The sequence below is a fragment of the Octopus bimaculoides genome, chromosome 4, assembly GCF_046866305.1.
Source record: "Octopus bimaculoides isolate indiv1 chromosome 4, ASM4686630v1, whole genome shotgun sequence".
Classification (NCBI taxonomy): Eukaryota; Metazoa; Mollusca; class Cephalopoda; order Octopoda; family Octopodidae; genus Octopus; species Octopus bimaculoides.
This window is the reverse complement of record NC_142931.1, coordinates 44,225,771-44,242,122: the sequence shown is the minus strand read 5'-3', so window position 1 is coordinate 44,242,122 and position 16,352 is coordinate 44,225,771. Positions and strand designations below refer to the sequence as shown.

Genomic DNA, 16,352 nt, shown 5'->3' with positions numbered 1-16,352 from the left:
ATACCAAAGTATATTCCATCCCTTTTGACGAAATTTTAAAGTATAACCCGGGTTTCATTATATGTTTCAAACATATACTTTTGGTATACTAAATTAGTTACCTTGCCTGATGCACTGGAAGTAAAGAAAATTATTAATAGTCGATAAAGTAACGCCAATATGGGATATCAACCTCATTGTTCTGTATGTTAAGCTGTATTTTCTATGTATCTACAACTTTCTGTCTCTCAGCAGATCAGCAAGGTTAAGCTGATCTTCACGTTGGCTAACGAGCCATAAACTGGCTACGCCGATATCTATGCGGTTTTTTTTTCTTTTTCAAGAACTTGGCATATGCCCACATGAATCATTCTTCAGAATACATATATATATAGGAAACATATAAATTGTATTTCGGTATATTTAGTATTTTTACTTTTCATTCTATGTTTTACTGTAAAAAGAACCAGATTTATCTTTTACTACATAATTATCGTATACTTAGAAGTGTTGATTACTGCAAACCCGTATGTTAAAATTATTGTTTAATAAGACTGGCGAAGAAAATAACGGAAGTTATATAAATACCAAGTTAGTAATTTGTTTCAGCTTTTATTTGTTTGAAATTGTTCTTTCTTTTTTTTTAAAAGATTGAATGATAGATTCAAAAATATTTTGCATAATTCTAAATATTATATATCCACTCCCACTACTACTTCGATCCAGTTTCTCTCTCTCTCTTTCTCTCTCTCTCTCTCTCTTTCTCTCTCTCTCTCTCTCTCTCTCTCTTTCTCTCTCTCTCTCTTTCTGTCTCACGCCCGCGCGCGCGCACACACACTACCTACCTATATTAATAAGACTTCCAAAAAAGCAACATCTGCTGATGGCCTACTTTTCTTCGTGACCTACAAATGGTATCCGCCTTTAGAAAATCATGTTGAAATCAATGTTGCACTTCATATTAGCACACAAACATGTAATACTCTAATAACAGTTGATTCTACATAAGGCTCAGTTACACATAAGTGACGTATGGCTCTGTCACATTGTTCATTTTCTTATAACACTGACATTCTAAGGAAGCAGTCATGAGGCGGAGGTTCGATGTGTTAGAAATAGCAACCAAATCTCTCTTAAAACCAACCCTACCGTCTTAAAGTAGGAATTGCACACTGAATAATGTAGTCAGAAAATATGTAAAAAAAAAAAAACTGATGGTCACCGCTAATGTTTTTAAATCATTCGTTTGATTGATCATGAATTGACCTGGGAAAAAAAACAACAACAACAACAATTGGCATCCAAGATTGCATTGGGAAGTCAGCCAATTTCTGATCAATAGATCCTCACTCAATGAAAAGCATCAATTCTAGTTCATTGTTGAGCTGTCTCCATTCTCTACCATAACTACTCCGATGACAGACTGCTCTTCATAATTTTCAAATATAACCATCTGTTTCACCTACCTTTTTGTTTCTCATCTCTCAAATTGTCTATCTCTCCCTAAATCCCGCATGAAGCTTATTGTAGATTTCTTCATTTCCATGATAACTATTTTATAGAACCGAAAAAGATAATGGCCTTATTTTATTTTAAACAACAAGTAATCAACTTTGAACTTACTGATGATATTCATCAGTAAAAATAATTGTTCCGACAGATAAAGTATGTTTTGTTGTTACTGTTTTTTTTTTTAAATTTAAACCATAAATATTATAATTCGACCTAAAATTCTATCATTCATCCATTTGCAGTATGAAGTACATTTTGTTAGTTATTAATCATCATCATCAGAATTTTGAAATTAATTCATTTGAATTATTTGTTACTTACCCCCATATGTTTATGCATTTTTTTTCTCTTGCAGGTTCGTCGCTATAGTATTTTTATAACTGCTCAGAACAAATGCAGATCGTTGATTATTTAGATAGAATATGAAATACAAATTGATTGGATCCATAGTAGCTTTCACTTTTCTCTCAAATCTAAAAATGGGGCTCTAAAGATGTACCCAAATTTTATAATGTTTAATAATTATTTGAAAATGCGCCTTCTTTAGGTATTTTGATATATTCATTCAATATGTCTGATTCTGACAATAGAGTTATACTCAATGTCGGGGGCATTCGCCACGAGACATACAAAGCGACACTTAAAAAAATCCCTGCCACTCGCTTGTCACGTCTTACAGAAGCTTTAGCTAACTATGATCCTGTACTTAATGAATACTTTTTCGATAGGCATCCTGGTGTCTTCGCCCAAATCCTCAATTATTACCGTACTGGAAAACTACATTATCCAACTGACGTATGTGGACCCTTGTTTGAAGAGGAATTGGAATTTTGGGGGCTCGACTCGAATCAAGTCGAGCCCTGCTGTTGGATGACCTATACACAGCATAGAGACACACAAGACGTACTTACTATTTTAGACCGTTTAGACCTGGATACAGATAAACCTACAGAGGAGGACATAATGAAGAAATTCGGATTGGAGGACAGGTATAAGGCTGGAGATCTCAATTGTTGGCAAAGAGTTCAACCCAAGATTTGGGCTCTCTTTGACGAGCCCTATTCTTCTACACCTGCAAAGGTAAGAGTGAATCATTATTTCTCATGATTTCAATTTACTACTTAATATTCCAGTATTGCTATAAAATTAATAATCAATGTAAACAGCATTTGCCTTAAAAATCGCCTTATATTCTTGAGGATTAAATTTGATATGAAAACTGTGATAATATTCGTTAAAAAGTACTGGATAAGTTAAATACATTATTAATCATCATTTTAATCTTAAAAAAAGAAAAAAAAACTACGTTTATCTTTTGTCGAACATGTTTCAACAAATTTCAAATGGATTCACACATAATATCGTACTATATCTAAATTCTAAATTACGTTTTTTTACATTTCTCGCTAACAGTTTATAGTAAAATAAAATACAATCATATTTAGCAGCGGACATTAAATATATCATTTTCCAGTAATGAATAAATTGTTAATCAGCTAAATTTAAATATATATGTAAAACGAATAAATTCTTTATTGCAGTATATCACTTGAATAATATTTTTTTTTTTTGTCCGGTTTAAAACTCCTTACATTAAGATGGCATGTTTTATGGGATATGTTTTACAGCCTAGTAAACTTGAGGGCAGTCTTTTGTGCATTGTACATATAATATGGCAAACAAAAGGTAATAAGGTGGCCCGATTGAAAGTGAAAGAAAGTCATTACTTGTGAATGTGCGTATGTGCACAGTCAGTATAACTCTCTCTCTCTCTCTCTCTCTCTCTCTCTCTCTCTCTCTCTCTCTCTCTCTCTCTCTCTCTCTCTCTCTCTCTGCTCGCTCACATACCTGAATGCGTGCTCATTGTTGTAGACAAAAGTTGATTTGATAGATTTTTTCCTACATATGGTCAACTGTAAAAATGTTCAGGTTAATTATCAAAAATAAAAACGTTAAACATTACAATAATTCGACTAAATTTTATGTCTAGTGTCTTTATTTTCTATTTTTGACGATGTTTACCAATCATTCTCGATTATATGTTTGCCTTTCCTTTTGAAATAGATTCAATTTGATTCCCTTTGTCCGCCATATTATATGTACAGAGTTCGAAAGATCGACAACTTGAGAGTTATTATCACTTACATAAATACTAAACTTACTTAAACCAATATTTTTTTTGAAATTACTTATTTTAAATGTAGCTATATGCTTAAATATCTTAGATTAATCTGTATTTTACAAGATTTCACAGTAACTGCCCAGAAAAATTCGAAACATGACGTACAATAAAAATACATTATTTGGCATCCATTTACTCTACATCGAGTAAAACATCTTTTACACACACACACACACACACACATACACACACACACGCACACATGTATGTACTTAGAGATTTATATGTATATATGCGTGTATGTGTGTATGTGTGCCAATAGGAAAATATATACACACAAATGTATACGTGTGTATATAAAGGCATTTATATATATATATATATATATATATAAATATATATCCTTTTAGGTTCGTTCATGCGAAACGTTTTTGAATATGCATATAAGAGCTCCTATTTTATTATGCCAGCTACAGCCTAATGATATCAACTGGCAATAGCAGGTTTATAGGGCTGTATAATGTAGGATAAGTATAGTAAAAATTATAATAATAGTAATCCATGGATGGAATTTATATATATATATATATATATATATATATATATATATATATATATATGTATGTGTGTGTGTGTGTGTGTGTGTGTGTGGCTGTGTGTGTGTGTGTGTGTGTGTGTGTGTGTGTGTGTGTGTGTGTGTGTGTGTGTCATCTAGTCAGGGATCCAAGACCTCCTTCGGGAAATTGTAGTAGGCGGCTGTGATCACTTTAACCGTTTCAGGCACCGTGACTGGGCCAACAAATCTGTCCCCAATGATACCAGCCTACATGATTCCTCCACGCTGTTGTTGACGTCGTAAATGCTGGTGATGCTCATCTCCAAAACAGACCCAACCATTTGCCCAACCACCAGGTTCGCCAAGGTTTGCCCTGGTTTTGTCAGTGAACAGAACGCAACTCGTGTCTAACGTCATGTACTTTTAGGCCCATTGAAGCTTCAAACTTCTGTGAGGAGGCAGTTTCATGGGGTACTTGCACAGAAGCCATGGTCCCAAAAATGCGATTCCGAGTGGTTTTCGGTACATGAGGAAGTCCGGGGGCGATGAAAATGGCTTTGCTTGTTTGTCCAGGTTTCTCACGTAACTTGCGGCCACAATCGGATCGTTTCTTCCTTGGCGCTCATGTGGCTAAATAATTCATTATGTCAATAAATGTTATAATATTATTATGGTTTTCTGTTAAATATATACTCAATGTATGCTTAATATGTATCATCACCCTTCAATTTCTGAAAAAAATGTCAAGATGGACTATTTTCATTCAAAAGCTATTAGCGTGATTCACCCAAACACTGAAGAAACTGAAATGAAAAAGAAAGGACGTTACATAGAATAATGAAAATATAACAATGGTGTTGCCATAGTAAGCAAACCAGCTGGGAAAAGTTTTATCAAAATCGATTCGTAGAAAACCTGGAAATCCTAGACTTCGCTCCTAACCTATTAGCGTGGTTGCGTGTGTGTGTGTGTGTGTGTGTGTGTGTGTGTGTGTGTGTGTGTGTGTGGTGAGAAATGGGTAAGATAGATAGATAGATAGATAGATAGATAGATAGATAGATAGACGCTCATGCATACACATAGATACACGTACACAAACATATGTGCGTGTGTAAGCACACAGAGGTACACACAGCCATACATCCACATTTAAACTCATACACAGCTGTACCTCCAACTATACACTCTCACAGTTACATACATGTGTGTGTGTGTGTGTGTGTGTGTGTGTGTGTGTGTGTGTGTGTGTGTGAGCATATTAATGCGTATATAGCAAGAAAGATAATAGAAAAAAATTAAGAATAACCCTCTCACAATCATCTAACTTTAGATGTGTATGTCCTACCACTACCATATGTGTATATATGTTCGTTTCCATGTAACCTTATATACATGTATATATACGTATATACCTTCTTATCTACTCGTAGATGTACATATATGCATATCCATACATAGATATGCATGTATATTCTTTTTAAGGGTATACACGGTAAATTTTCATAAGTGCACCTACACACTGTTCACTAAAAAAAAGAAAAACCTTGGATATTTTTGTGTAGAATCAAGTACCCTGACCGCCTAATGTGCCGCAATCCCCTTATTTTTGGTCGGAAAAATATGGAGTGGAAAATCAGAACCCCTCACCATCCCGGAATCACTGGAATTTTTTTTTTTTTTTAATGACTTACAGTGACTGCCTAATATGCCACGAAACACTTTTTGTCCAGAAAACGGAGGTTGGGGTGAGGAGGAAAACTTGGAAATTTCACAGCCACCCCAACATTTTACAGAAATGCGTTTTTCGAAAGTGTGGATTATATAAATTCAAACAACTTTGAAAAGAAGTGAAAATGCTAAAGTTATAGAAATTAGTAGTAACAACAGGAACGTATCCTCTGGAGAAATTTTGTGTTTGTGTGAAGCAAGTAAAAGAATAATAAAACAAAATATCTTTTTCATACCTCTTAAAATCACTGGGAAAATTAATTCCAGATTGCAGAATAGATTCAAATGATATCGTGTGTTTCAGATTTTAAAAAATTCATTTTTCCCTTTGCAAGTTTTCCCGCCCGAAACTCTAATCGAGATTTAGAGAATCAGTTTTTCAAAGAATAACTATATCTTAAATGTTGTGTGAGAAAAGAAATTTATTCTAATTGGAAAATATTGTATCTTTTAAACACATCCTTAATTTACATACTATATCTTGTGTGCTTAAGGAAAAGAAACATTTATTTTCTCTTCTACAGTACTAAACATTTGTTTGTGTGCGTGAGAGAGAGAGAGAGAGATGAAAAACATCTCATTAGTATCATTTAAGATAGTTTGTATTTCATTTATGTTTGCCCTCGCTTTCATACAAGGCCCTTCCTTTCTTACTATATCCATAGTCTCTCATCTCTCTCTCTCTCTCTCTCTCTCTCTCTCTCTCTCTCTCTCTCTCTCTCTCTCTCTCTCCCCACGCAAAAATGAAACGCATCACCCGATAAGTGCAGGCACCTGCGCTTATCAAAATTTACCTAATCGCTTACAAAACCTTCTTTTCAAATTTTAAGCCCCAAAAATTAGGGGTTTCCTTATACACGATAAAATACGGTATGTATATATATATATAGTTCAAATTTACAGAAAACAAAAGACAGGCGAAGGAACAACGAGCAACTGTATTAGTAAAATCTTGAGAAGAACGGAAAAGTCTTTGACGTTTCAAGCCTACGCTCTTCGTCAGAAAGGATTGAGAGGGAAATAAATGGAGAGAGAATAGAAAAAAATAGAGAAAAAATGTGTAGAGATTAATGGTTCAATATGATGAAATTACATTAAAGATATATATATATATACACATTATATCCTTAACCCTTTAGTATTGAAATTTTTCTGTCAAGTATAATGCTTATTTATTCACATTGTGACTAGCACCAATGCCGGTGGCACGTAAAAAGCACCCACTACACTCTTGGAGTGGTTGGCGTTAGGAAGGGCATTCAGCTGTAGAAACCTTACCAGATCAGACTGGAGTCTGGTGCAGCCTCCTGGCTTGCCTGTCCTCAATAAAACCATCCAACCCATGCCAGCGTGGAAAGCGGGCGTTAAACGATGATGATGATGATGATGATGATTGCTATACTTATATTTATTTTGTTTATACATATATATCCCCTTACAAATGAATATACTTATGGAAAAATGTATTCACTTTGTGCATCTATCTGAATGTATAGATAACATCATACAGTTAGTTGTATCCATTTGTCTACAATAATATAATATAAATACAAATAGTTATACTAGAAACAGAATAGAAAGCTGAATAGTTATCTATAGAGACAGAATCTCCTCAATTGTAACCTTTTCAAAATACAGTTTAAATTTTTAATAGAACTATAATACCATGAACACCAAAATCACTAATTCAATGTTAGTCTAATCTATATTGTGTGATCAACTGATTTATCTACTAACATTCTTTTGTGAACACCTAAAATGCAACAAAAACCAACTTTCTATACAAATAATATCATGACTTGAATTTGACACTTCTTTTTACATGCTTACTTCCACACCTGAGTGACCTAAATAATAACAAAGTCTCGCATCAAACCAAAATAAATCTCCTCACCATAGCTTTCTGAAAAGCCACACTCTACAAACACGTACTTTCCTTCTACCCTCCTCTTTCCCACCTTCCTACACAACTACTTCATGATTCCACCAACACCACACCTAATCATCATTCAACCTAACACCATCTACCTAAAAAAAATGTAACAACTTGCCAATGACTATATAAAGCCAAAAAGAAGCCAAGTAAAGCACAGTGCAATGAAGGTGAGCAATCCAAAAGTACAAATTCACTATAAAGGTTAACAGATATATATGGAGAAAAAGAGATACATACACATATGTATGTATATATATACACACGTATGTGTGTGTGTCTGTCTGCACACTCTTTTACTCCTTAATTGCTGTAGGGCATCTAGCTGTAGAAACCATACCAAAGCTGACACTGGAACTTGATGCAGCCCTGCAGCTCACCAGATCCTGCTAAACCATCCAACCCATGCCAACATGGAAAGTGGACATTAAATAATGATGATGGTAGTATATGTGTATGTGTGAGTGTGTGTGTGTATATACACACTGATCTTCTAAACAGTTTCTGTTTTAACAGTTCTATTCACAAGGCATCGATTGGCCCAAGATTATAGTGAAAAAATACTTATCTAGGTGTAGCACAGTAGAACTCAAAACTAACCTCTTCACTGCAGTAATGAATAGAAGTAAAACTTATTTTTAATTGCACCTTTATAAAAATGATGTATGCTTCATGACTTGAAAGCCAAAGCCATAATCTGCTATGACAAATTTATAAAGTCAATAAAGGGAAAGAGACTGGCAGCAAGAAATTCAGCAGCACTAGATCAGAATACAGCTTTGGTGTGTAGGTAAATTTTATCGACCATTGATCATCAATCTCTACACATGGTGAAACTGGTGGGCATCCATCACAGAAATTCTATCAAGAATGATACAAATGTCTGTAGAAAGTGCATAGCTCATTGTAAAGACATTGAGACAGAAATCTGAAACTAATTCCCCCTAATAGGTAAATTGCTTGAGAAATTTAAGGTAATTTTTTTATATGAAAATACATGTAATAGAATAATTGTGACAAATATAGTAAAGAACAAATGTCTAGAAACATATATGTGCATGCGCGTGTGTGTGTGTGTGTGTGTGTGTAAATATGCACACATGGATATGTGTGAGTGTGTGTGTGTATATATATATATATATATATATATATATATATATATATATGTGTGTATATCATCATTGATAATGTCCGTTTTCCATGCTGGCATGGGTTGAACGGTTTGACTGAGGTGTGGAGAGCCAGCAGCTGCACCAGGCTCTAATCTGATCTGGCAATGCTTCTACAGATGGATGCCCTTCCTAATGCCAACCACTCTGAGAGTGTAGTTGGTGCTTTTTACATGCTACCGGCACAGGAGCCAGTCAGCGGGGACTGGTATTGACCACGTTCAGATTGTACTTTCACATGCCATCGGCATGGGAGCCAGCTAGGGGGCACTGGCATCAGCCACATTCGGATGGTGCCTTTTACATGCCACCAGCATGGGTGACAGTTAGGGGTCATTGGCCACAGCTACAATATTGGTTTTAGTTGACTCAACAGGTCTTCTCAAGCATATCATATTGCCCAATGCATCATGAATACTCTTAACTGGGCTGGACATGCATGGCTGTGATCCCACTTTAGTTGCCAGGTTTCTCCTGTCATTACCTCAGCGAGGTCCAATGTTCAAAAGTCATGCTTCACCACCTCATCCCATGTCTTCCTGGGTTTACTTCTTCCACAGGTTCTTTCCACAGTTAGGGAGTGGCACTTCCTCACACAGCTGTCCTCATCCATACACAACACATGATTATACCAACGCAGTCGTCACTCTTTCACACCACATTTGATGCTTCTTATGCCCAAAATATATATTGTTCTTAAAAAACTTAAATCCAGAGAAGAAGCACATTCAATGAAGAAGAGCAGTCTATGTTATTTACTGGGGAAGGCCAGCTTACTTTGGGTTTCCCATCCATAAAGTGTTTAATTTTATGGTGTATCATCAGACTCCAAAGCCTGTTGAACTAAGACCTCTTTAAAATATAGAAGGGAAAAGCCTCGTTACAAATGTAAACGAGGAGAGGGAGATAACCCCCTTGTTTAGGTCTTAGGCCAACAGGTCTTGGGGTCTGAAGATACACCATAAAGTTAAACCCTTTATGGACAGGAAACCCAGGGCAACCCCATAAACCGGTCTTCCGCAGTAAAACATATATATATAAGATAGAGAGGAAGAGGTAGATGAGAGAAGATATATATATATATGTATCTATATATATATATATATATATATATATATATATATATATGTATGTATGCATGTATGTACAAATATATATATGTGTGTATATATACATATATATATATATATATATATATATATATGGAGAGAGAGAGATGAGAAAGTGACTACCTTATATGTGTGGTTGCTCTGTGTGTGTGTTGTAGAGAACAGGAAGACAAAAGATGTTATGAGTTTGGAGATATTTCTTGCTATTGCTATACTACTTCTTCCACTATACTTGCTTTAGGCTCACTGTGCAACATAGAAACATTCTTTCTAAGGGTGAATGACAGGAAAAAACACAATGAAGTGCCTGACAAAATTCCCATAAGCTTTATTATGTTCTAGAAATATTGATGATTAACTTTGAGAATTTTACTCTCCCAAATAAACTATAACGATACAAGTAATGCACTGAGGTCAGTTCAATCAATAATTCAGCTATTTCTTACTTCTACAAATATGGTATTTTTTAGAAAAACTATAGTAGAATTATTCAAATATCATTTCAAATTTTATGGTTTTGTTAAAAATATTCTATAACCAACATTTGTTTAATTTCTAATTAAGCAAAGGAAATTTTAAAGAATTAATTATTAGAAAAGTCATGAATATGTTTGTTAACCAACAGCTATGCTATATAGTTGGGAAATAAATATTACATTGTATAGAGGAGGAACACGTAAAATTTCACTTGTTTCAGTTATTAGACTGTAGCCATACAGGAGCACCACTACATATATAGACCATAAAATAATATTAAAATATCAGAACTATAGCCGTCTACAAATGAAACTTATTCATTGATTGTTAATAAAAACATAAAGGTAAAGCGGTTTTGAATAGATGATATGTTTCAAGGAAGGCATGTTCACAACTTGATGAAATATAGCTATTTCCCATACATTGCAGAGCTTATGCCCTTTGGGGGAAGGCATCAACCTCACAGCTTAAAAATTCCCAATAACTGTTGTGTTGTTCATTAGTTCTAACCAGCTATGCTTGAATAGACATATGGTATTAAAAGGCTTAATCTTTTCGATACCAATCTGGTTTTATGATATAAAACTGCCTGTTTTACAATGGTTATATTGAAGTTAAGACCTTCTTTCGTAATATCTTATGCAATTTTGCTATGTTCCAAACAAGGAAAATGAAAATGTTAATTATTTTACTTAATTCCTTTAAATTCTTGATTACGTTCAAAATTAATTGAAACATGTAGAGAATGTTTTTTCATAAGAGGCAAGTTCATTAACAGATTAACTGCTTGAAGGAATTCCCAAATTGGTTTTTAATTCTACCTATTTCATCTTTATTGTGAGACAAGCTGCCTTAAAATTTAGGGCTTACTTAGCAACTGGACCACAAGTTATGGCGAGGGTATAGCTGATATGGGTAGTGCTTATTGTATCAATTCCAGAAAGAAGAAAGGTAAAGTTGACTCCAGTGGGATTTGAATTAAAATACAGGTAAAAGAAAATAACACGAGGCATTTCATCTGCCAAATCTTTTATTTCTGCTTATTTAGCACTACTGTAATACTAATTACTCACATTGACACAAGAAGCTCAATTCTGGGGGATGGGATGTAGTTAAGTAAATTGACCTCTGCATTTAACAGGTACTTATTTTATCAACCCCACAATTCTTTTCTACTCTAGGCACAAGGCCCAAAATTTTGGGGGATGGGGCCAGTCGATTAGATCGACCCGAGTATGCAACTGGTACATTTCAGTAAGAGGTAGAGTCAAACCAATAAAGAGTTGAATTAAGAATATTAAAGGGACATAATTAAATACAAGATGCTCTGCTAATTCTTATGATCCACTACCCTCAACATTATTTTAATATTGGTTTAAATTTTGGAACAAGGCCAGCAGTTTCAGGGGAGAGTGCTAGTCAATTATATCAACCCCAGTGCTTAACTGGTACTTATTTTATTGACCCCAAAAGGATGAAAGACAAAGTTGACCTCAGTGGAATTTGAACTCAGAACATAAAGATGGACTAAATGCTTAGCAGCATTTTGCCTGACATGCTAACAATTCTACCAGCTCGCCACCTTACACTGTTTTAATATTAATTAGTCTTTCTTTCACAATGAGCTAATTATTGAACAATTAAAGGAAAAATTTCTGCTCGTGAAACAGAAAGTACTTTCTAATATCTAAGATAAATTCCCAGGTTTATGGTTTATTTTCACTATCCTCAGATTAGTCTAGTTAGAATTAGTTCAAACTTGAATTTCAGTTTAACCTTAAATCTTATTTAAATGGTTTAAAAAATCTGTACTCAACTTCATTTTCATTAGATACTAAACTCTGAAATTTCTTCTTTTTACCTTTCTGGTAAATGCTGCACTCTACCTCACACATTGAAAGCAAAATTTCCATTATAAAATCTGTTAATCCTCAAAGAAGATTTTTTTTTCTGTGTATTGTCTTATTTCAAAAGAATGAGAACATTTAGACTTAAGGGTGTGAAGACTTCAATAGAGACTGTTTTTGATATGTTTCAGTTTTGTATACATATAATCAGAGTTTTGGAGAATGCATAATAATATAGTGTTTTTAAGAGGTTGAAGGTTTAATTTATAACTGGAAAGATTATTAAAAATTGATTATTTTTCTACAGGAAGTCCCCTTTTACTTTTATTTTTACAATCAATTAATCAATATTACCCAATGCAAAGATGACAAATAGGTATTGATTGTCTTATTTTCTAAATGAATTCCATCCATGAATGGTTGATAAGCTGCAATGAATTTCATGATGGTTTGTCTTCTATCAGCCACTGCAGTTAACAAAATACATATCAACTGCATTCAAATGTTTTCATAGCTGTACTTTCCCATGTTACTTATTTATAATTAGCTGTACTGACCACAAACAGTTACATAACCAAATGACTTAGTTGTAGTGAACAGGTTGAAGTTGACTCAACAATGTTGGAGATAGGGACTACGGACTATTCTGTCAATAGTCTAAAACACTATCGACTTGACCATTTATAAGTCAATTGTTACTGTATCCATTCAAAATGAGGTTGGCTTCTGTATCTATTGGATACCAACAAAATAAGGCATGTATGTACAGGCCAAAAAGGGAGCCTCTGCATTATTGCTCAATTTGCTTGAAATACTTGGCAAATCTCTCTCAAACCACACCCTGGTGCCTTAAAAATCAATCAGATAATGTGGTCCAAAGACTACAGCTCCTTAAATATTGATGAGATAGTCATGGCTAGAATACTTTTAACTATAAATCTTTAACAGCGACCCAAACTCAAGACAACAACAATGTTTAAGAGATCTACTCTGGTCTCAGCTATTCATTTTGGCTCCTTCTTACTCAAATGCATTTTTTTAATAATCTTCCAAACTAAGCATCATTATTTTCTTAATAGCACTTAATAACAGCCATAAATATATAATTAGGAAACTCAGATCTCAATATAAGGAGTGCACTACCAAATGATTGTAAAGAATCCTTAGATTTTAAGATAAAAATTAAAACTGTTTCTCCTTTTAGATTTATTGCATCATTTTTTAAATTTAAAATGCATAACTTAAGCTACAAGCTGCATTAAAACTATGATTCTAACAGTATGAACATAGCACTACCTATATCCTTGCACTATATATATACACACCATCACATTCGTCACTTCCACTGAAGATACAACAACTAAATTACATTTGAAATTTTAAGCTCATAGAATGGAAGTTGAATAAACTGAAGGAAGTGTGGTATAGGATTCCTTAATGTGTAGGAGCAATGTGGCTGGGCTGTTGGAAAACCACTAAATAAATAAGTAGATACATTTATATATAATGTACTGTTCCATGATAGAAAATTCAACAAAAAGTACTCCATCTGGTGAGAGATAAATATATATATATATATATATATATATATATATATATATATATATATATATATATATATATATATATATATTTATATATATATATATATATATATATATATATATATATATATATTTATATATATATATATATATATATATATATATATATATATATATATATATATATATATATATATATATTTATATATATATATATATATATATATATATATATATATATATATATATATATATATATATATATATATATATATATATATATATATATATATATATATATATATATATATATATATATATATAGGTTAAAGTAGTGAGGAAAGGCAAACAATTAGGCAATGCTGGACAAGGACATTTAATTTCATTAAATTCAATCTAAAATTTAGCTGCATAACGAATGGTAAAAATAGTACAAAATAATAAAAGATACTTCTGTTTTGTACTATTTTTACCATTCATTATGTAGCTAAATTTTAGATTGAATTTAATGAAATTAAATGTCCTTGTCCTGCATTGTCAAATTGTCTGCCTTTCCTGACTACTTTAGTCTTTACCTACTAACTCAAAGGGATGCCACCTTTAGCCACTTCTAACTGGAATTTTGGTGGCACATCTATTTGAGCACTCAGAACGCATACCTATTAGTTTGTGTCATCCTGATGTAAACTCCTCATATCCTCTCTCTCTCTCTCTCTCTCTCTCTCTCTCTCTCTCTCTCTCTCTCTCTCTCTTCTCTCTCTCTCTCTCTCTCTCTCTCTCTCTCTCTCTCTCTCTCTCTCTCTCTCTCTCTCTCTTTCCCTATATATATATATATATATATACATAAAGACTCACGTGAATCAGGCACTTAAATGGTAAGGCACAGGGTCAGGTCAAAAAGTAAAATGTGTACACTACAAAAATAGATGAATGCATTTATGCAGGTACCAAAGCACATGCAGAAAGATATTCAGGTTATATATACAATTGATTAAACCCTACTGAGTATATTACTAGCCTTTGGGCTAATCCACAAATGCATATTGCATTAAATATATTGTCCATAATATACTTCGGAACATGACATATATATATATATATATATATATGCATACATACATACACATATACATATATATGTATATGCATACATATATGTATGTATGTATGTATGTATGTATGCATGCATGCATGTATGTATATATGCATGTATGCATGCATGTATGTACATATGGATGGATAGAAAGTTAGGTAGATAGACTCTTACTATCTTTCACATAGAGCAGCATTTAGAAACAGGTCTTTGATTGACAAACACAAAGCAGTTGCGTGAAGCATTTGTTTCACTGTTATCATTGTCATTATCATCTGCAACAAAACAATAATACATTTTGTCTGATATAAACAAGTAAATATAGAATATTTACGTTTCTCCTTTTGAAATCAAATTCTCAGAGCTAGAATAGTTTTGCACATAACTACCACTTGAGATATGTTAACTCTGTAGCTTAATATTTTGCTTAATATTCTGAGAATTTTAATTGTGTTCAGTTCTGTTTTATCATTTTTGCATTTCAATATAACCAAACTTATATTGTCTTCAAAAATTAAAGAAACAATAGTAATAAGAATAATAACAACAATTAATACAGTTCAATTATGTATACAATAATAACACATATTCATCTAATAAATAAAATATAATTACAATTATATTGCATGCATTAGAAACCTGAACTTATAACCTACAAGACCCTTATCTCATACCTTGACCTCTGAGCTAATATTTGTAAACATTTGTTGTTCTTTTTGATGCTGCATTACAAAACGTTAATGAGTGAAATATTATTATATCTTAACTGAACATTCAAACTTCATGAATTAACAATGTGCTTAACAGACTACTCTGTTTGTTTTGAAAACATTAATAAGAATGTCTGAAAGGAATCAATATTTTCAATTATCAATATTTTTAATTATTATTCAGTAGATAAGCAAAGATACTATAAATTATATATTCTAACTTTTAGTAGTCTTTCAAAACATTTCATATGTAGAGTGACAAGCCCATGGTGGAAAAGTAATAAAGATATAATCTAAAAATTGTTTTAAGGTGTATAGTGCTAAAAGGAATGTAATTAATTATATTTTGTACTCACCTCATTAATTGACAAACAAATATTTTTTAAAAATTTTTTCTGAATTTTCATCTTGAATACAAAACTGACCACAATGTCAAAGTTTAAAGTAGTGGTCACTGTGTTGGTCTGCAGTAGCATGTATAACTGAATACTGTCTAATGCAGTGTTTCTCAACCATTTTTTACCTATTGAACCTTTTGATTCCATTCCTATTTTATTCAGGTGAAACTTCCTA

General features: G+C 33.0%; 1 protein-coding gene across 17 annotated transcripts in view; it reads left to right on the top strand.

Annotated features, from left to right (window-relative positions):
* The window catches only part of LOC106873997 (potassium voltage-gated channel protein Shaw), a 526,032-nt gene that overhangs the window by 372,561 nt on the left and 137,119 nt on the right, over window positions 1-16,352 (top strand). For all 17 annotated transcript variants that reach the window (XM_014921551.3, XM_014921552.3, XM_014921548.3 and 14 more), the window contains one exon: window positions 1,847-2,571. In XM_014921551.3, coding sequence (XP_014777037.1) covers window positions 2,062-2,571 — 510 coding nt within the window. In that variant the 5' untranslated portion in view covers window positions 1,847-2,061. The remainder of the gene's footprint in view (window positions 1-1,846; window positions 2,572-16,352) is intronic.